Source organism: Aethalodelphis obliquidens, unplaced genomic scaffold (genome assembly GCF_003676395.1).
Source record: "Aethalodelphis obliquidens isolate GAN/ISIS:26980383/991018 unplaced genomic scaffold, ASM367639v1 scaffold89, whole genome shotgun sequence".
NCBI lineage: Eukaryota > Metazoa > Chordata > Mammalia > Artiodactyla > Delphinidae > Aethalodelphis > Aethalodelphis obliquidens.
This window is the reverse complement of record NW_020838033.1, coordinates 220,264-243,858: the sequence shown is the minus strand read 5'-3', so window position 1 is coordinate 243,858 and position 23,595 is coordinate 220,264. Positions and strand designations below refer to the sequence as shown.

Here is a 23,595-nt window from a genome sequence, read left to right as displayed (position 1 = left end):
TATAATAATCTATTGATATTTATTCAATATAGACAAATAAAAAGATTAAATAAAATGCAAAGATACAGAATCAGTTCTACCCCAAATGATGCATTCTATAGATTGATTCTTGTCTTAAATGAATACGTTAAAAAAGTTTTAATTTAGAAGATGTTGAATTCCAAACCTTCTTCAAATGACTGACCCAGGTAACTATTTCTGACATTCCAAAATGGTCTACATAATGAAATTGGTTTCAACCCAATTAAACTAACACTTAATAGGACAGAACAACAACAACAAAATGGCAGCTAATATTTATTGAGCACCAACTACAAATCAGCCAGTGCATGTACATTGCTTCAATTAATCCTCACAACAACAATATGATTTGCTAGATAAACTCCAGTTTAAGGAGGTTAAAATAATTTGCCCAACTTGACCAGCTAGTTAATGATTAACTGTGCTCTGTCAGCTAGTTGGCTTTGTGGCCAGAACTCAGGTCCATCTGACTCAGTCATCAGAGTAGTTAAGCATTACAGGACTCATGGTGTATCTGTCCTTTCAGTCAATTCTGGAGGCAGGCAATAAGTTCATTGTCCTTTCTTCCTCACTCCCACAAGAAAACCCCACATCCTAAAGCATTTCCTGATGTCTGAAATAAAATATGCACTATATTCTATATATGCACAAAAAAGTAGAAATAATAAATTATACATAAAAATTTAAGTTTTAATTACAGGGCTTCACAGAGTAGCTCAGGTTGTTTTTAATAAAAAACTGAGTAGGGGGCAATGCTGCCAGGTAGAAAAGAGAGGTAGGGTAAAATAGGATATGCTTTAGATAACCTACTATTGGGTCCACCAGCCCCATCCCTCCTTATCTCAGAATGGTAACTCTCAATTTTCTCCGGAAAATTAATGAACATTAATTCACACATATCCAGGAGTCAATTCAGCAACAAGTAGCTGGAGTCATGAAGAAGGGTCCCAAGCACACTGTTTAGAACATCCCAACTTCCCTCCCACTTAGAGAAATCTTCACAGCAGAGGTTGACTGTCAACTTTGGCTAAAACTGAAACGCAAGGCAATAGTTATTAGAAAAGCAAGGCAAAAATAGAGGTTTTGAAGACAAGTGGCATGAATCCTTTTAATTCTGTTGGCCTTGAATCCTTCCATATGCAGCTCAAAATCCTGTAAGTATATCCGCAAAGCCACTATTCTTAAAGTGGTTGAGATGGCATAAAACAAAGAGGCAAAGAAAATTTTCTAGTGCATTTAACGTCCATGTGTTTCATAACCTAAAAGCATTATTGAAAATTCAGGCAAGGGAATCAGACAGACCCAGGTTCAAATCCAGTCACATACTAGCATGGAATTTGGGACAAATCACTCCATCTTCTCTTTCTAAGCTTCAATCTGTAAAATGGGGGTGGATTATAAGAATTTATTCAGAGGATGAGATGAAAATGCATTTAAACAGTCCCTGATGTAAGACCAGGGTTCAAGTTTTTAGTGATTAATTTAACAGTATGTATATTTCCTCCAATGCCCTCTTCAAGATATGTCTTCTTTCAAGCAAATTCAGTAATGTGTATAAAATTTTGAAGTTAATTAGAGAACAGTTATTCACATTACAAAAAGAGCCAGAGATTTCTCTTAAGCAGCAAACAATGCTTTTGATAAAAGTGCTTTTAAACAACTTTTTTGTAGCCTATAACAAAGGTTACCTTAGTTAGAAGTAACAGTGGAAAGATTAAGGTTAAATCCTTCAGACCTCCTTTCCCTGTAGGTTTTCAGAATTTACCTTTAAAGGACACCTAGTTCTTTAGCATTGGATAGCTATTTATAATTGCTAATTGAATTGTATTTCTAGTACAGCTGTATAAACACAGAAAAATGTGGGCTAGAATAGAAAAGACCCACATTTTAAAGCAGCCATATCTGTGTTATATAAACCTTCCTTGAGGCAGAACGAAATACAGAGAGCCTATCAGGGCAGAGGATAGAAGCTGCTTAGGACTAAGGGTGGGGACCCTATGAAAATGCTACATGTAAGATCTGCCTTGGTTACTAGAGAGACCCAAATCTCTGCCTTGGTATTTAGGATTTTCCTGAGATCTTTTCTTCTTCCTGGGCTGTCCTTCTCTGAAGGATCAGAAATAGAAAAATTATTATATCTTTTCATTTGAAATTAAGATGTCAGGTTGCTTTTTCTGCTGGAACACATCTTCACTTTTGCTAAATACGTATATGAGAGAAAATATGAAATTTCACTTTACAATGATTTTTTTTCTAGACTGCATATTTTATACATATTTCAATTTAACAATCCTCAACTATTACAAAGGTTAAAACTTCAGTGAAAAAACAAAATGACTATTCATTATTCATCACTATCAACTATTTATGGCACATAAACCTACTCCCCCAAACATGCTTATAATTATCAGCATTGATAAGCACTACCAGTACAGGGCATTGTTCAGGCACTGAATTGAATGGTGTGAAAAGAACCAACAATAGACCTTTAACAATCAATTGTTCTTTAACAGTCTTAATATCTACCAAGTACCTGTCTTATTAAAATGTGGTTATTTTTTACATACTGAAAAGGCTGCTATGTAAGCTGTTCCTGTTTTTCAAGAGCTCTATGGTTCCAGCCCTCTGTGGCCAATCTTTTTCCTCCACCACTATATATCAATTCTGTGACACTTCATGCTTAGTGTGTGGTTATGTAAGTTAAAACAGTAATAATCAGGGCTTCCCTGGTGGCGCAGTGGTTGGGAGTCCGCCTGCCGATGCAGGGGACACGGGTTCGTGCCCCGGTCCGAGAAGATCCCACATGCCGCGGAGCGGCTGGGCCCGTGAACCATGGCCGCTGAGCCTGCGCGTCCGGAGCCTGTGCTCCGCAACGGGAGAGGCTACAGCAGTGGGAGGCCCGCGTACCGGAAAAAAAAAAGAAAAACAAAAACAGTAATAATCAAACCTCACACGTCAGGAAGAAATTCCAACACCTCCCCAAGAAAGTGTTAAGAACACTAGTCTCCAAAGCAAATGAAACTGAGTGCGGTGGGGTTTTACATTCCTTAAAAGCAACAATATAGGCCCCTACCAGAGGCAGGATAAGAGATCACCCAAACTAGTGAAAGGAAAATGGAAGCTGAAGACTGGAACCATCTGTATCATGGGAAAGACTGGACTAGAAAGGGAAAGAGAGCAATTATTTTTTTCAGGTAACAGTGCATGCATCTATGAAAATTCTATTTATTTAGGTATGTGAACCCCAGAATGACCATGATACACAGCAACAATTTTCACATTAAGGAGATAGAAAGAAACAAAGGAAACATATAAAAGGCTGACAGAAAATCATAAAAAGAAGGTTAAAAAACCCTCAAGTACATTTTCTAAATTGCTTTGAAGAGATTATGTGCTAGAGTTGTTCATCTAAAATACTGAAATTTCATGCAGAAAACCTGTTTTAGAGTCATTTTAAGACATTATAATTTGTTTGTTATTTGTTATGAGCTTGATGCAAATAAGTCCTTTATACTGTATTATAAATGTAGAGACTCTGACCAACAATTTACCAATCCATCATTTCCCAACAGGTAACAAAACAAATTATATCTATTCTCTCATATTAGTACCACGTATACTTTTTATTATGCACACATTAAGTTTTTACTTAACCAGCCAAAGACACAAGTATTGGAACTGCCTTAATAATTACAATATTCTGTGTAACACTAATTCACCACATGAAAACTTAATGCCAGATAAAAGACATTAAAAGTCAACATTTGGTAACTAAGTACATGCTACATGAAATTTAAAGTCTTCTCAAAATAATCCCCAAGGATTATACTAGCTGATTTTCAAAGAGAAATTAAGACACATTTTCTAAGGTTAACTTCTGTATCTCAATATTAGCATGGTAAGAACAACCTAGAAACCCACCTCTGTGTGTCTTTGATGTAATGCATTATATTCCTTCTTCAGTTCTGCTTCTCTTTCTTCAAGTCTGCTAACTGAAATTAAGATACATACACTTAATCAAAACAAAATATAAGAAATTTACTTGAAAATTCTATCTTTAAAACTTGGAATGGGTTATCCATAATCCTTGATAACTTCAGGACTCACTGCTCCATATGAAATTCTTCACAAAGCTAGTGACCTCATTTCATCATCCTTAATAAAACTTTTGGAGAAGGAATAAACAGAATTTTTTAAAAAACTAAACATCTGATTGCTTCTCCTAATATGTATATGTTTATCAGGTCATCCCCCATATAAGTAGGTTTTTAACATGATATAGAATTACCTCTTGGAAAAACACTTTACAAATCTCCTCATAGAAGTTATAACCTGGGACTAGGGTCCAAATCATTGATTTCTAATATTATTCCAGCTCTTTTTCACTACTGAGCAGTATGTGAACACGTCACTATTTATAAGTACTTTCTCTACTTCAGGTCTTAATTTCAGGGACTCATCTTCTTTTATTTAGCTCCCTCTGCTGATGGAGTTTGTGTGAGCCACTACGTGGCTCATGGAGCACAACTTTGATACTTTAAAAAAAAGTTTTTAAGATCCCAAGATATAGAATTTCAGAACAGGATTTCACAGGAGAGAATGGTATCAGAGAGGAGTGATTCTGAGAGAAGATGGAATCCAAGCAGGACCACGAAGAAATTACAGTACCCAAGATAGATAGTGATGACAGTAGAGCAGGCAGGCACTGTTATCACAGAGAACGGAACACAAAACCGTGGAGGTGGCAAGGAAGAGGGGAGACCAGCCAGCCTGGAGGAGCCCATACTGGCTAAGGAGCAGTGGGAGACAGTCTGCTGGGGAGAAGTAAAGCTGGTGCTAAAGGAGCTTGTCAAGATACTCATTTAAGTCTGTCTGAAAGCATGAGAGCAGTTGTAAATGGTCTCTTGGTATAAGGGTCAGCTAGCTATAAACATGCAAGGCTGTTTGTAAGTGACAGCCAGTGACTGTGCCAGCTGGCTGTAGAAGTAACTACTATGAACTGTAACAGCACATGCATGAATGTTTTCATATGCCTAATATTAACACACCAGACACCATATATCACATAACTTGTGCTGCCTGGTAAACTCATTTTTGGTTTGTGTAGCTTTCTTTGAATATATTGAAAATATACCATTAATTAGGAAACCTGTAGCTTTGACTTTTGATTTGTTTCTAATCAAGCCTATGTGTTGGCTCATTAAATTTGCAACAGTGAGTAAACACACTACAGTATCCATAGAGTCACACTTTATTGTGCCAGGCAAGGCTTGAGGACATGGGCTGCTCATCTTATCTTGTGGTTGAAAGCAATAAAAAGCAAACCTATAAGGCAGCATACTGAAACCATAATAAATTTTAGTGCAGCTTCTGTGATTTTTATTTAAAAACAGGAAATCCAAGCAACTTACCAATTAAATTAATCTAAAAGCATAATCCTAAAGCTACTGAGTGAACTATAAGTATCTTTAATTGCTCATCTGCGTGAATCAAAATTTTCCTGGTATTGTGCAACCAAAACAAAAAAAGGCTGAGACTAAAATAAAATTCCAACTATCATCCATAACCCTCAATTTCAAATTTGTGCTCAACAGTAGAGCCCCCTTACTCTTGTCAACTAACTTGGTATAAATTCATAAGATAAATTTATATCACCATCACTACCACTACTACTAACAGCTAACATTATATAGTACTTGTTAGGTAACATGCACTGTCCTACGTACTTTATATTAACTAACTTGAGCCTGACATTAACCTTATGACGAAAGTTTAATACATTTCATTTTAGAGATAACGAAACTGAAGTAAATAGGGGTTAAGTAACTTGCCCAAATTCACAAAGCTAGTAAATGGCAAAACTACAATTCCTAATGGAAGAGACTAGATCCAGAATCAGCTTTTAATTACCATGGTATTCTGCCTCTCAAGAGATACTCTTTTAATTTGTTTTATATATTGGAGTCAACTTTAAAATTTCACTTTGGGGAAAAAAAGTATAGAGAGTACTCCTTTATTACTTGAAATAAAAACCCCTCTGTCTGGAAAGAACCTAATCACAGATACTACAAAACTCAAAGGTATCAAACTGCCAAGTAAAATATGTACCCAACTTTATTAATCATGATGAAATGCATATTAAAGCCCAAATGTGGGAATTCCCAGGTGGTCTAATGGTTAGAACTCTGTGCTCTCACTGCCGAGGGCCCGGGTTTGATCCCTGGTCGGGGAACTAAGATCCCATAAGCCAGGTGGCATGGCAAACAAACAAACAAAAAAGTAAAAAAACAAAATGCAACACTACTACATACTTGTCAGAATAGCTAAAATGAAAAACATTGTTGGTAAGGAACAAGTTCTGGTAAGGAACTTTTATACACTGCTGGTGGGAGTATAAATTGGTACACCCAATTTGAAAACTGGCAAGATTTAATAAAGTTAATATTTGCCAACCCTGTGACAAAACAAGTTCATTACTATGAAATATGTCTACGTGTCCACCAAAAGGCATTTAAGACAATACTCAAAGCAGCACTATTTGTGCCCCAACCTGGAATCAACCCAAATATCCACCAACAGCAAAATGGATAAATATTCATGCACTGGAATACTATATAATAATGAGAATGAGGAAATTATTGCTGTACAAAACATCATGGACAAATCTCACGAACAGGACATTGAGGAAAAGAAGCAGAAGCAAAAGAATACAAAGTTCATATACATACATAACTAATCTAAAACTAATCTAATGTGTTAGGAGTCAGGATAGTGGTTACCTTTGGGGAGGAGTTATGACCTGATGAATTTACTGTGTATACAGCCCAACCCCACCCCAGTCCAAACATAATGTGTACCCATTCACACAAGCACTTTCCTTGGCTTGAATACTCATCATTCTTTATGTTCTCCAAGAACTCCTATAAATTCAACATATAGCGCAGGATTTAAACAGACTATTCAGAACCATAACAAATAAGCTGTATTGATTCATCATAAAAATGTACAGGGAGATGAGGAAAAAATGTTACCAGATTGGAGAATTATAAAAAGAAATAGGGCTTCCCTGGTGGCGCAATGGTTAAGAATCCGCCTGCCAATGCAGGGGACACTGGTTCAAGTCCTGGTCCAGGAAGATCCCACATGTCACGGAGCAACTAAGCCCATGTGCCACAACTACTGAGCCTGCACTCTACAGCCCGCGAGCCACAACTGCTAAGCCCGTGTGCTACAACTACTGAAGCCCGTGAACCTACAGCCCGTGCTCCACAAGAGAAGCCACCGCAACGAGAAGCCTGTGCACCGCAACAAAGAGTAGCTCCCACTCGCTGCAACTAGAGAAAGCCTGCGTGCAGCAACAAAGACCCAATGCAGCCAAAAAAATAATAATTTAAAAAAGAAAGAAAGAAAAAATGATTGGCATCATTGGAGGATAAATTGGAATTACTCTTTTGAAGGTCACATTGGTGATATGTATTAAAATAAGCAATGTGTATATCCTTTGACCCATTGTTACTATTCATTTGAAAAGGGCCTAGAACAGGACCTCACACACCTGTGTCTTTCAAATACAATTAAAGGTACCGTTAAAATGAATGCAGTATTGGGCTTCCCTGGTGGCGCAGTGGTCGAGAGTCCGCCTACCAATGCAAGGGACATGGGTTCGTGGCCCCGGTCCGGGAAGGTCCCACATGCGGCGGAGAGGCTGGGCCCGTGAGCCATGGCCGCTGAGCCTGCGCGTCTGGAGCCTGTGCTCCGCAAAGGGAGAGGCCACAACAGTGAGAGGCCCGTGTACCACACAAAATAAAATAAAATTAAAAAGTAAAAAAAATAAAATGAATGCAGTATTATCGTAAATGCTGACATGGGATGGTGCCTAGAACTTAATGGAAGGATGTTGAATGTTACTGCTATATCTGAAATTTAAAAATATAAAACAATGCATAGTATGATGTCACTAAGATGTCTACAAAGTCAAAACGAACTGATTTTCTCTCCCAAACCTGCTCTTTCCCATAATCTTCTTACTCAGGCAAAAATCTTGCAACTATCCTTTTGCTCTTCTCTTTTCCCACACTGCAATCCATCAGCAAATTCTGTCCAGTTTACCTTCAAAATAAATCTAGAATCTGACAACTTTTTTTTTTTTTTTTTGCGGTACGCGGGCCTCTCACTGTTGTGGCCTCTCCCGTTGCGGAGCACAGGCTCCGGACGCGCAGGCTCAGCGGCCATGGCTCACAGGCCCAGCCGCTCCGCGGCATGTGGGATCTTCCCAGACCGGGGCACAAACCCGTGTCCCCTGCATCGGCAGGCGTACTGTCAACCACTGTGCCACCAGGGAAGCCCTCTGACAACTTTTTACCACTTCTATCACTCCCACCTTGATATAAGACATCATCTCTTGCCTGGATTATTACAATTATCTCCTGACTAGTGTTTCTGCTCTAGTCTCTGCTCCCCTGTGTTTAAATGGTAACCTGGCTGGAGTCAGATAGTGACTGACTGCTCAAAACCCTTCAACAGCTTCCCGTGACAGAAAGAAAGAAAGGAAGGAGTGAGGGAGGGAGTCCTTACTCTGGCCTACAAGACCCTTCAGGATCAGATGTGTCAAGCCACACCACTTTTGTTCCCATGGAGAATTCTTGTCTCCCCATCCAACTGTTACAGACTGAATTGTCTCCGACCCAAATTCATATGTTGAACCCCTAACCAATGTAACTATGTTTGTAAACAGGGCTTTCAAAAGGTAATTAAGGGGAATTCCCTGGTGGTCCAGGGTTAGGACTTGCTCACTGCTGAAGCCTGGGTGCAATTCCTGGTCGGGGAACTAAGATCCCACAAGCTGCGCAGCACAGCCAAAAAAATAAATAAATAAAAATAAAATAAAAAGGTAATTAAGGTTAAATGAGATCATAAAGATAGGGTCCTAACTCAATAGGACTGGTATCTTTTTTTAAGAAAAGGAAATGATAACAGAGCTCTTTCTCCCCACACATGCACAGAGAAAAGGTCCTGTGAGAACACAGAGAGAAGGCGGCCATCTGCAACCCAGGGAGAGTGGTCTCAGAAGAAACCAAACCTGCCAGCACTTTCCAGCCTTTAGAACTGTGAGAAAATTAATTTCTGTAATTTAAGCCACCCAGTCTGTGGTATTTTGTTATGGCAGCCCTACAAGAACTATTGATAAATATCATTAAGTTAACCTTTGAGAGAAGCTTTTATACACAATGTTTATCAATTGACTTGGGACAGACAGCTGAGCTTGTAGCTCATAGAAACAGGTCCTGACTGACTTTATGGCAGCTTGCTAACCGACGTTGGTTTGTGTAGCTTTGTTGTAATGTACTACTTAATCGTAAGAATGTGGGAAAGACATAAAGCCCCAAAATACCACTAATTGCCAGAAATCTCCTACCATTTACCTAAATGAACATGATCATTGTTCAAACTGGCTACAAAACTAATAAATTTTTGTAGAAATCTACAAAAATTTCTTAAATTTCTATTAATCACTCTGTCCCCTTAAGCATTTTGTATTATTTCTATCGATAATTCCTTAATCCTCCATTCACAGCTTTTTAATCCATTAGACTTAACGTTCTACTTATTTCCATTTGGCATCATAGTCTTACTTTCACCTCAAAAATAAACTTGATAAACTATCAACCCATTCTCTAATCAACCATTTCATATATTTACTAATCTCATATAAATTATCTATATCTGTATTATTTCTTAGCAAGCCTGTATCATACAAGAAAGGGCATTTAACACATGCAAACCACATATGGTTACATGTGACTTGCCCCTGACTGTTATTTTTTTCAATAGATTTTATTTTTTAGAGCAGTTTATGGTTCACAGAAAAAATGAAAGTACAGTTTCCATACACCCCTGCCGCCACACACCCATATCTTCCCCCACTATCTACATCCCACACCAGTGTGGTACATATATTACAGTCAGTAAACCTACACTGACACATCATAATCACCCAAACACTAAAGTTTACATCAGGATTAACTCTTTGTGTTGAATATTCTATAGATTTGGACACATACATAATGACATGTATCCACCATTACAGTTTCATACAGAGTAGTTTCATTGCCTTAAAAATCCTCTGTTTGCCACATATTCATCCCTCCCTCCCTCCCTCACTCCCGCCCACTGTCCATTTTAACCATGGTAACACTTATCTTTTTACTGTCTCTATAGTTTTGCCTTTTTCAGATTGGCTTCTTTTACTCTGCCATATCTTTTTGAGGTTCTTCCATGTGTTTTCAGGGCTTGATACATCACTGCTTTTAGCACTGAAAAATATTCCACTGTATGGATGCACCACAGTTTATTCCTGTTATTTTCATAAGTGCTACAGTCTTAAAACTAAAAGCCTGAAATGCTCATCATCTCATCTAAGCACTAAAGTTAATTTTCTTAATCTACAAATATTTTCAGTCAGTACTGCTGCATATTACAAACTTCTATGCTGACAGATGATTTCCATATTTTCACTGTTCTTAATACAAAATAAATCACAAGTACACTTAAATCAAGCTCTCTCTCAGCTTTCTGTATGAATACATGTTACCTATTACAGTATTCAACACAACTAATTTTATTTTTTAAGGCAGCAAAAGATCCAGGCTAAAAGTAGAACTGACAACACTGTACTTTACATCAGCCTATTAGTCTGATGCATCACTATTGTATTCTGATTTTCTCTCACCTGTAACTATGTTTTTAAGAATGTTCCACCCAAAAGCTGCAGAAACTGTGCACTCTCTTCAACTGCACATGAAACATTCTCCAGGATAGATCACGTGTTATGCCACAAAACAAGTCTCAGTAAACTTAAAAACACTGAAGTCGTATCAAGCCGCTTTTCCAACCACAGTGCTATGAGACTTGAAATCAACTACAAGAAAAAAACCACAAAAAATACAAACATGTGGAAGCTAAACAAATGCTACTAAGCAACCAATGGGTCAATGAAGAAATCAAAGAGGAAGTAATGAAAATGGAAACATAATATTCCAAGACCTGAAAATGGAAACATAACATTCCAAAATCTATGGGAGACAGCAAAAATAGTTCTAAGAGGGAAATTCAAGAAACAAGAAAAATCTCAAATAAACAATATAATCTTACACCTAAAGGAACTGGAAAAAGAAAAACAAAAACCAATGTGAAGAGAAAGAAGGAAATAATAAAGATTAGAGTGGTAATAGGGACCTTCAAGATGGCGGAGGAGTGAGACGTGGAGATCACCTTCCTCCCCACAAATACATCTACATGTGGAACAACTCCTACAAAACACCTACTGAACGCTGGCAGAACACCTCAGATGTCCCCACGTCCCAGGGTAGGGCAAAAGAAAAAAAGGAAAAACAGAATAGGGACAAGACCTGCACCTCTGGGAAGGAACTGTGAAGGAGGAAAAGTTTCCACACACTAGGAAGCCACTTCATTGGCAGAGATGGGGGTGGGCGGGGGGAAGCTTTGGAACCACGGAGGAGAGCGCAGCAAAAGGGGTGCAGAGGGCAAAGCGGAGAGATTCCCGCAAAAGGGATCAGAGCTGACCAGCATTCACTAGCCTCAGAGACTTGTTTGCTCACTCGCCAGGGCGGCTGGGAGCTGAGGCTCCGGCTTCGGAGGTCAGATCCCAGGGAGAGGACTGCGGTTGGCTACGTGAACACAGCCTGAAAGGGGCTAGTGCGCCACAGCTAGCAGGGAGGGAGTCCGGGAAAAAGTCTGGAACTGCCTAAGAAGCAAGAGACCACTGTTTGGGGTGCGTGAGGAGAGGGGATTCAGAGCACCACCTAAACAAGCTCCAGAGATGGGCGCAAGACGCGGCTATGAGCTCGGACACCAGAGATGGGCATGAAATGCTAAGGCTGCTGCTGCAGCCACCAAGAAGCCTGTGTATAAGCACAGGTCACTATCCACACCTCCCCTCCTGGGAGCCTGTGTTGTCCGCCATGCCAGGGTCCCATGATCCACAGACAACTTCCCCAGGAGAACACACACCGTGCCTCAGGCTGGTGCAACGTCATGCCGTCCTCTGCCGCCACAGGCTCGCCCCGCATTCCATACCTCTCCCTCCCCAGAGCCTGAGTAAGCCAGAGCCCCCTAATCAGCTGCTCCTTTAACCCCGTCCTGTCTGGGCAGGGAACAGATGCCCTCTGGCGACCTACACACAGGGGCGGGGCCAAATCCAAAGCTGAACCCCAAGAGCTGTGTGAACAAATAAGAGAAACGGAAATTTCTCCCAAAAGCCTCAGGAGCAGCGGATTAAATCTCCACAATCAACTTGATGTACCTGCATCTGTGGAATACCTGAACAGACAACGAATCAACCCAACAGTGAGGCGGTGGACTTTGGGAGCAAGGATATATATTTTTTTTTTTTTTTTTTTTTTACTTTTTCTCTTTTTGTGTGTATGTGTATGCTTCTTTGTGTGATTTTGTCTGTATAGCTTTGCTTTTACCATTTGTCCTAGGGTTCTGTCTGTCCGTTTTGTTTGATTTTTCTTTTCTTACTTTTTAATATTTTTTACTTTTAAGAATTATGTTTTATTTTATTCCATTTAAGTTTTTTCTTTCTTTTTTTATCCCTCTTCTTCTGAGCCATGTGACTGACAGGGTCTTGGTGCTCCGGCAGGGTGTCAGGCCTGTGCCTCTGAGGTGGGAGAGCCGAGATCAGGACATTGGTCCACCAGAGACCTCCCAGCTCCACGTAATATCAAATGGCGAAAGCTCTCCCACAGATCTCCATCTCGACGTTAAGACCAACCTCCACTCAACAACCAGCAAGGTACAGTGCTGGACACCCTATGCCAAACAACTAAGCAAGACAGGAACACACCACCACCCATTAGCAGAGAGGCTGCCTAAAATCATAGTAAGTTCACAGACACCCCAAAACACACCACTGGACACGGTCCTGCTCACCAGAAAGACAAGTTCCAGCCTCATCCAGCAGAAAACAGGCACCAGTACCCTCAACCAGGAAGCCTACACAACTCACTGAACCAACATTTCGCACTGGGGGCAGACACCAAAGAAAGCAATGGGAACTACGAACCTGCAGCCTGCAAAAATGAGACCCCAAACAAAGTAAGTTAAGCAAAATGGGAAGACAGAGAAATACACAGCAGATGAAGCATCAAGGTAAAAAAACCCCACCAGACCAAACAAATGAAGAGGAAACAGGCAGTCTCCCTGAAAAAGAATTCAGAGTAATGATAGTACAGATGATCCAAAATCTTGGAAATAGAATGGAGAAAATACAAGAAAAGTTTAACAAGGACCTAGAAGAACTAAAGAGCAAACAAACAATGATGAACAACACAATAAATGAAATTAAAAATTCTCTAGAAGGAATCAATAGCAGAATAACTGAGGCAGAAGAATGGATAAGTGACCTGTAAGATAAAATAGTGGAAATAACTACCACAGAGCAGCATAAAGAAAAAAGAATGAAAAGAATAGAGGACAGTCTCAGAGACCTCTGGGACAACATTAAATGCACCAACACTCGAATTATAGGGGTCCCAGAAGAAGAAGAGAAAAAAAAAGGGACTGAGAAAATATTTGAAGAGATTATAGTTGAAAACTTCCCTAACATGGGAAAGGAAATAGTCAATCAACTCCAGAAAGCACACAGAGTCCCATACAGGATAAATCCAAGGAGAAACACACCAAGATACATATTAATCAAACTATCAAAAATTAAATACAAAGGAAAAATATTAAAAGCAGCATGGGAAAAGCAACAAATAACATACAAGGGAATCCCCATAAGGTTAACAGCTGATCTTTCAACAGAAACTCTGCAAGCCAGAAGGGAGTGGCAGCACATATTTGAAGTGAAGAAAGGGAAAAACTGACAACCAAGATTACTCTACCCAGCAAGGATCTCATTCAGATTCGACGGAGAAATTAAAACCTTTACAGACAAGCAAAAGTTAACACAATTCAGCACCACCAAACCAGCTTTACACCAAATGCTAAAGGAACTTCTCTAGGCAGGAAACAGAAGAGAAGGAAAAGACCTACATTAACAAACCCAAAACAATTAAGAAAATGGTAAAAGGAACATACATACAGATAACTACCTTAAACGTAAATGGATTAAATGCTCCAACCAAAAGACATAGACTGGCTGAATGGATACAAAAACAAGACCGTATATATGCTGTCTACAAGAGACCCACTTCAGACCTAGGGACACATACAGACTGAAAGTGAAGGGATGGAAAAAGATATTCCATGCAAATGGAAACCAAAAGAAAGCTGGAGTAACAATTCTCATATCAGACAAAATAGACTTTAAAATAAAGACTATTACAAGAGACAAAGACGACACTACATAATGATCGAGGGATCAATCCAAGAAGAAGATATAACAATTGTAAATATTTATGCACCCAAGATAGGAACATCTCAATACATAAGGCAAATGTTAACAGCCATGAAAGGGGAAATCGACAGTAACACAATCATAGTAGGAGACTTTAACACCCCACTTTCACCAATGGACAGATCATCCAAAATGAAAATCAATAAGGAAACACAAGCTTTAAATGATACATTAAACAAGATGGACTTAATTGATATTTATAGGACATTCCATTCAAAAACAACAGAATACACTTTCTTCTCAAGTGCTCATGGAACATAATCCAGGATAGATCATATCTTGGGCCACAAATCAAGCCCTGGTAAATTTGAGAAAACTGAAATCGTATCAAGTATCTTTTCCAACCACAACGCTATGAGGCCACAACAGTGAGAGGCCCGCGTACCGCAAAAAAAACCCCAAAAAACACAAGGAGACATCATTTCATACCTGTGAGAATTGACTATTATCAAAAAGAAAAGAAATAAGTGTTGGAAAGGATGTGGAGAAAAGAGAACCCTTGTATACTGCTGATGGGAATGTAAATTGATATAGCCACTATGGAAAACAGTATGGAGGTTCCCCAAAAAATAAAAAACAGAACTACCATACAATCCAGTAATTCAGTTATTAATACTTATCTCAAGATAATGAAAACACTAATTCCAAAAGGTATATGCACCCTAATGTCCATGGCAGCATTATTTACAGTAGCTAAGATATGGAAGCAACCTAAGTGCCCATTAACAGATGAATGGATAAAGATGTGGCATATATATATATATATATATATATATGAATGAATGAAGTGGAATATTGCTCAGCCATAGAAAGAATGAAATCTTGCCATTTATGACAACATGAATGAACCTAAGAGGATATTACCCTAAGTGAAATAGACAGAGAAAGACAAGTACCGTATGATCTCACTTATATGTAGGATCTAAAAAACAAAAGAAATATAACAAAACAGAAATAGACTCTTAGATGCAGAGAATAAACTACTGCTTGCCAGAGGGAAGGGTGGTAGCGGAGGAGTGAAATAAGTGAAGGGGATTAAGAGGTACAAACTTCCAGTTATAAAATAAATAAGTCATGGGGATGTAATTATAACAAAGAGAATATAGTCAATAATATTTTAATAAGTTTGTACGGTGACAGACAGTAACGACTTATAGTGGTGATCATTTTGTGATACATAAAAATATCAAATCATTATGCTGCACACCTGAAACTAATATATTTTAAGTCAATTATACTTCAAAATTAATGAAATGGTAATAAGCTTCTCTAGCATAAGTATTATATACTTCCATCTTCCTCTTCACTCCAGTACAACTACTTAGTCTACTTATTCGAGGCCCTAAAATAATTTATTTCTCTATCCCATTAAAATTAAATAGGTTTTGGGACTTCCCTGGTGGCAGAGGAGCTAAGAATCTACCTGCCAATGCAGGGGACATGGGTTCAATCCCTGGTCTGGGAAGATCTCACATGCCACGGAGCAACTAAGCCAGTGCACCACAACTACTAAGCCTGCACTCTAGAGCCCACAAGCCACAACTACTGAGCCTACACACCACAAATACTGAAGCCCGCACACCCTAGAGCCCATGTGCTGCAACTACTGAAGCCCGTGTGCCTAGAGCCCATGCTCTGCAACAAGAGAAACCACCGCAATGAGAAGCCCGCACACCGCAACAAAGAGTAGCCCCCACTCACTGCAACTAGAGAAAGCCTGTGTGCAGCAACAAAGACCCAACACAGACACACACACACACACACAAATTAAGTAGGTTTTTTCTTTTGTATAGTTACATCCAGATGTATTATACAAATCAAAACAAGACCACTAATATATTACCAGTTAACTAGTAGACAACCATATTCAAAAGAATATCATTCAAAGATAGTTCAAATATTAAGTTATCTACTTCTCCACTTATGAACTAGTAACTAGACACATCAGGATGCCAATGAGAAACCCAAGGGATATCTTCCCAAAGTGGATGTTCACTGTATTCAACTCTACAAAACTAGGTAGGCTTTCAGACAGCCAAGGAAGAGTTTTGGTTGATTCTAGTTCTGAGACCAGCAGGATAAACAGGCAATTAAAGGGGTCGGGGGTGGCCATAAAATGTAGTATATATCCATATAATGGAGTATTATTCTTAAAAAGTCTTAAAAAGGAATTAAGTAACGATACACGCTAAAACGTAGATGAACCTTATGCTAAGCGAAAGAAGCCAGTCACAAAAGACCATATATTATATGATTTCAAATTCCAGAATAGGCAAATCCATAGAGACAGAAAGCAGATTAGTGGGTACTAAGGGCTGAGGGAAAACCAGGAACCATGAGTGCTAACAGGTATGGTGTTTCTTTTTGGAATGATGGTGTTCTAGAATTTGATGGTGATGATAGTCGTACAACTTTATGAATACACTAGAAACCACTGAATTGTATGCTCTAAAATGGTGGATTTTATGGTATGGAAATTACATTTTTTTAAAGGGGCAGGAAGTGTCATTCAAAGTCTATTCCTTAACATAAGCATCGGAAAATTGCATCTCAATTTAACAGTAACCTATTTTTTTAAAGTAAAAGTCAGGAAGTTAAGGGAACAAAAAAGAAAATCTCAACACTTAGTAAATGTTTGTTGAATAAATGAATGAATATTCAGTGAAGAGTTTTAAAGCAATAATAAAAATTAAACCAGAGTAACCCTGAAGTTATTAAAAAATCAGATGAGAGTACAAATCATAAATGCTATATTTTCATTAAAGTTTCCTCACCTTCTCTTCCTCAGGTTATTCACAGTAGAAAGAATAGGCACATGATTGCTAAGCTTTAGTTACATTCCCTCCCTTGCCTCAACACTTGAGCAAAATCATGTACCACCTACTAAGGCTGTTAGGCTAAGGCAAAGACTAGCCGATACTAACCAAAGCAGTTTCTCTTTTTCTTGGGACACATAGCTAGACTATATATCCCAGCCTCTGTAAGTGAGCTTCTAACTGAGTTATATAGCCAATGAAGTAGAAGTGAAAGCTATGTGTGCTACTCCTAGGCCTGGCCCAGTAAAAACCTTCCACACACAATCCTCCATTCTCTTTCCCCTTCCTCCAACTCAATGTAGGTATGACAAACTCAGAGCAAAGTTGGAAAGGGCCTGTGTCTCCAAAGGAGCCACCCATGTATCAGAAACATCCAATTTAAATTTCACATAGGGAGGAAATTCCCTGGCGGTCCAGTGGTTAAGACTCAGCATTTTCAGTGTTGTGGCCTGGGTTCAATCCCTGGTTTGGGAAGTAAGATCCTACAAGCCCCGCGCAGTGCAGCCAATCAATCAATCAATCAATATAAAGAAAGTAAGAAGTTTCACATGAACAAGAAATAACATAACATCTGAATCATTATATATGTCTTTTGCAGCTTGTTTGCTACAGCAACTAGAGTTACCTTAACTCATACATTAGCTTGTAAACACACAGTAAAAACCTTCTAAAAGGCATTCTAAATTATCAAAGGCGTGTCACTTCATGGTGCTTAAGAATAGTTTATATCTTTGTTATTCTGGATGATTTTCTGAATGTTGTTTTGGCCATTATTTTCTCCAACCTAACATCTCCAGCAAGTATCTTGACAGAAATTATCTATGTCTTCCCACATTTCATGTTTTCTTTATCTGCACTGTGATTCTGAATATTAGTATTATATTTTTAGGTATATGAGTTAACCACCAAGATCATATAAAACAAATTCAGAACCTCTCACTCTTTTCTTAAAATACTTACATCAGTACAACAACACAGTCAAGGGACTCAAGTTTTCTCAAGGCCTAAGTCACATGAGATGGTATAGTGTTTAACTGAAAAGTACCTTTAAATGCTGGGAAGAGCCTTATCTTCAAAGTCCTGTATGCCACCCAGTAATCAGTAAGGGGAAAAGAAAGAGAAGTAGAAGGGAAGGGAAAGTTGGGAAAGGAAGGCCCACCAGGGCAAAGATGGTAGACATCCCCCCAAACCTCAAGTATCATAAAGTTAACCTATACCTATACTGTTGTATTATATCTGAAATGTTTAAACAAGAAAAGATCGTTTCTTGTTTAATAGTTCCCATGTGAACCCAAACCTCAAAATGATCTCAGGAAAAATCCTCAAATCATATGATTTTACTCAAACTAGCTACAACCTGAGATTAACTTGAAATAAACAAGATTCTGCTCATCCTTCCTATTCCCAAACAACAGATAATCTGCCAATTTTTTTAAGCTGCTAATATTCTAGGGAGAAAAAAAAATCAAACAAATCAAGGCATTGAAAACAATAAGGGGGTGGGGGAAAGATAAAAGAAGAATCAAAAGACTAATTCAAAATGTTCCCCTTATAAAAGCTAATGAAGATACTTCAGCCTCATTTTAGATGCTCTTTCTTTCCATTCATCTTTCCAAAGAGCAAGAGGATATGATTAAGGCAGGAAGAGCCACCTGCTCTACCTGCTCAAAATCAGAGCTTACCTCCTTAGATTGATGGCCTTTGCCAAGTTTGGAACACCTTCCATCTCTGTTGTCTTCTGCCCCATCAGACTGCTGATAGGCCTATGGGGGGAAGAAAGAGAAACAGACCTTCTAGAATGCCATATCCAACTCGTTATTTGCCTTCTCAAAAGGAATCATCAGTTCTTACTAATCGAGGAAGGCAGATAATCCAACTGTTACTTGGCCTCAGAAGATTGACATTGGTCTTCCAGAAGCTTTCCTTAAACAAGTTAGCATCAAACGTCTCAACAGGTAAGCAAGCATCAAGTGCTCACTTAAGAGCAAATAAATCACAGACACAACCACATCAAAACAGCAATAAAAACCTCTGCTCTGCCAACTAAGTCCTTCACCATGTCCCTAAACTTAAAAAGATTTTTCAGACAGACATTATATGCCACCTAAAGTCTATGTAGGGAGAGTCTATGTTTTCCCTCAGCACATATTCCCATGTATCACCTTCACGGTCAAGAAATACTTCCTCATGATCAACCAAAAACAACAAATTCATTTTCTCTGATTTAATCTTCCAATTTACAAAAAAACAACTTGGTATCTTCCTTACTCATTCCTTTGTTTGAAGAATAACCAAATCACTCATGCTTATTCTGTTCTCTAAGCTAAATCACCATCAATCCTCTAACTCTTACTCATAAAATTAATTTTCCATGAAACCTTTAGTTCTAGATATTAATTATGAACTACAACCTTAAGTTTCTTAGTAAACAACAGTAGACTTCAGAAATGAACAGTCCAAATACAGATAATAAAACATAAAACAGGTCTGAAGACCACATAGATATTACCTAATGAAGCAGAAGTAATAAAATGTTAGTGTTTGCATAAATTATCTTGTGCCCAATTATCTGCTTTCCCTCTCATACACAAGCTCTTTAAAAAAAAATCCTTGGGCTTCCCTGGTGGCACAGTGGTTAAGAATCTGCCTGCCAATGCAGGGGACACGGGTTCGAGCCCTGGTCCGGAAAGATCCCACATGGTGAGGAGCAACTAAGCTCTGCCCCACAACTACTGAGCCTGCACTCTACAGCCCATAAGCCACAACTACTGAGCCCACGTGCCACAACTACTGAAGCTCACGTGCCTAGAGCCCATGTTCCGCAACAAAAGAAGCCACCGCAATGAGAAGCCCGCGCACTGCAAGGAAGAGTAGTCCCCGCTCACAGCAACTAGAGAAAGCCCGCACGCAACAACAAAGACGCAACGCAGCCAAAAAAAAAAAAAAACCTTACATAAAGTTTATTAAATATATAGATATTCTTAATATCGCAAAGATATTAGATTCAAGTTAAATGAACTAAAAAACTAACTTTCTATATAACAAATTTTATTTTTGTAACTTTTTAAAATAAGGAGATATAAATCTGAATCTCCTCAAGCTGCCTTAATAAGAAGTATGCTTTCAACAAAAATATAAATCATCAGTTGTCTACTTTCATCATTCTAAAAATAATGTAGAAAGGGACTGCCTCTTGACACGATAAAATTAAAATGAAAGTAGTAACCTATTACAGTATTATGGAAATTCGGAGAGTATTAACATTCTTTGCCAATTGCAAAGTACAGTAAAGGAGTTAATAAAGCTTTTTATTTGCCTGAAGGTATTTTTCAAAATAACTTAAAAAATAGTGACAGAAAATATTTAGGCCCTCTCAACTATTAACTTTGGTGTGAAGCTACACCTGTTAACTGAAAAAGATTATTTTTCTTCTGTGTTGTGAAAATTCTCAATTTATCAATAACATCACTAACACAGCCCTTGCTTATAAATAACTCCCAAATCTGAAGTATGTTTTAAGCCATTTATTCCTTTAAAATTAAAAACATGTTTATGATTATACTACCTTCCCATTATTTTCCATTATTTTCTAATGGTGTGCTAATTCTTATGACCAAAAAGGAGTTTTCCATCTAATAACGTGTTTCAAGGTAAAGGCTTGAAGGTATTTTATTAGACTAAAATCTATACTAAGTTTAAAAAGCAAATGAATGTTATATGGGAGATGGGAAGTGTAGAAAGGTCAGAGTATAAAACTCTAGCACAAATGTCTTCAGGTGTCAAAAATATTTTCCATTTAACTTATTTATTTATTTATTTGGCTGCGTTGGGTCTTCATTGCTGCTTGCAGGCTTTCTCTAGTTGCAGCGTGCGGGGGCTACTCTTCATTGCAGTGCTCAGGCTTCTCACTGTGGTGGCTTCTCTTGCTGCAGAGCACGGGCTCTAGGCGCACGGGCTTCCGTAGTTGTGGCTCGTGGGCTCCAGAGCACAGGCTCAGTATTTGTGACACATGGGCTTAGTTGCTCCGTGGCATGTGGCATCTTCCCGGACCAAGGCTCGAACCCGTGTCCCCTGCATTGGCAGGAGGATTCTTAACCACTGAGCCACTAGGGAAGTCCCCATTTAATTTTTAAAAATGGATTTTCATTCAAAGGAAGAAAGGGCAGATTCAGAGATTATTTAAGTAGCTTAAAATCACTGCCATCTAAATCTTGCCATCTTCTCCACAATTCAAGGAAAAGGTCATCTCTTATAAACTCAAGTAGCTTGAGGGCAACAGAATTTTCCCAAGAGAAAATCAAATAGATAATAAACGGTTTTCTACATCAGCTCTGGGTGTTAATATGTTGTTAATAATGATTCAAATTCATAAGTTATGATAAATAATGTGGAATTTGCTACTAATTCTTCCTTCCCCAATTCTGTTCATATAAAAAATGACCAAACACTACTAAATACCAAGAACCACTACAATGTTCATATTCCTTGCCCTACTTCTGTAACTATATCCTAAGAAAATTACCGAAAGAGGGCAATCTACAGGTGTGAAAAAATATTCACTGTAATATAATTCACTACACTGGAAAAAATGTCCAACCAACCAACAGAAATTTTTTGAGTTTTTAAAAAACTTCGCCTATATTTATTTTTACCAATTCATTCATTCCTTAATTCCACAAAGGATTTGAGATAGTTTACAAGAACATATCTTAACAATTCACTATATATGTATAAAATGTGGAACAGGAAAAAAACAATTTAAATATGCCACCCAAGTAAGGCCCAAACCAGTTGTTATGGTTGTACTTCAAAATTTGTTCTGAGTTTCTGAGTAGCCAAGTTAAAAAAACAAAGTAGCCATTAAATAATTCTCATTAGAGAAAAGGAGAAAGCACACACAGTTCCTCAGGGAAAACAAGAATTGTTAATAGACGGCATAGCTTCTGGATGATGGGTGTTGACACATTTAAAAAATAAAGATTATACAATAAGGAAAACACTTATGATAATGTTAAAGGAAAGATGCAAAATTATATATACACTCTGCAGTGATATAAAAGCATGGTACATATGGAAAAGACAAGACGGTCATACACATAACCTTTTTCCCCACAAAACTATGATTTCTTTGACTGTAATGACCACATCATATTCTTCTGTGCCAAAACCATGCCTAGAGGCTGAATGCTAGGCAGATAGTAGTAGTTTTTTTATTTTTAACATATTAAAATGTCTGTATTTACTTAAGATAGTATTTGGCTTACAAGAATAGAAATAATCAGTATATAACAGAAATAATGAATATAAAAAGTATTTTCTGATGAAGAACTCATTGCTGCCACACTATGAATGGCCAGGTTGACTGCTTACACCTTACATAGCTGAAAAGCACTAAGGGCCTCAATCCACAACTTCCTTATTCCACTCCACATATATTTCAGATTCTTCCTTAAGGCGTACAAGATGTTAACTACCAAGAAGTATTACTATTATACCCAGATAAGGAACAATATGTGGCCTTTTAAAAATTGCTTTATTTATGTTGGAAAAGCCAAAATAATTCTTATGTAGTTCAAATTTTGAAAAGAGAGCAACCAGATGTCTCCAAAATCAAACATGACCATAAAATTATAATAAATTTTTTATATCATCAAAAATTTAAAAATCATACCACAACAACCTGATAGATTCCATACCATTAAAAGCTGTCAAGTGTGTTCTTTAATTCAGTTCCTATTTCTTGACTTTTCTTGCTTCTCAAATAGCAAGTAACTACAACCAAAATTTCCCCTTTTGACATAAGAAGTAGTCCCAAAGCAGAACTTGGACTTTCATTGTGGCTACTTCTTAAAAGGGATATGTGCCCTAAAACACATCAATCAGAAATGACAGTCTTTTAAAGTTAAAGACTCTAACACATTTATAAAAACAAACATGGAAATTGGACGATATTGTTATCATACGGCACTCAAAAAATAGTACTAAACACAAAAAACTGCACGCATCCTTCCTCTCTATAGGTATCATCATCAGTAATTTCTTTGGCCTTAAATGCTTATTTAAATACAGATGTTCAGAACACTAAAAAACACATTTAAAACATTTAAAAAGTTAAAAAAAATGTTGGGTTACAATAAATCTAATAAAAATCACTATACAGTCTTAAAAAACCAAAATTACAATATTAAAGTCCAGATATTCTGTATCCTATTATACAAAAAAAGAATTAATATACTCTGACATACATCCATTTCAATATGTTTTCATCTTTTAAAAAAATATATTCCCAGTCCCGTTTTTCCAATAGGATAGGGCACTGATGATACTTAAAGA

At 37.9% G+C, this 23,595-nt stretch overlaps 1 protein-coding gene across 8 annotated transcripts in view; it reads right to left on the bottom strand.

The window, feature by feature from the left end:
- SPAG9 (sperm associated antigen 9) overlaps positions 1–23,595 on the bottom strand; it is a 143,487-nt gene that overhangs the window by 70,380 nt on the left and 49,512 nt on the right. For 7 of the 8 annotated variants that reach the window (XM_027094573.1, XM_027094574.1, XM_027094576.1 and 4 more), the window contains exon 3: positions 3,943–4,013. The exons of the other annotated variant lie outside the window; for it this stretch is intronic. In XM_027094573.1, coding sequence (XP_026950374.1) covers positions 3,943–4,013 — 71 coding nt within the window. The remainder of the gene's footprint in view (positions 1–3,942; positions 4,014–23,595) is intronic. 8 annotated transcript variants of the gene reach the window in all.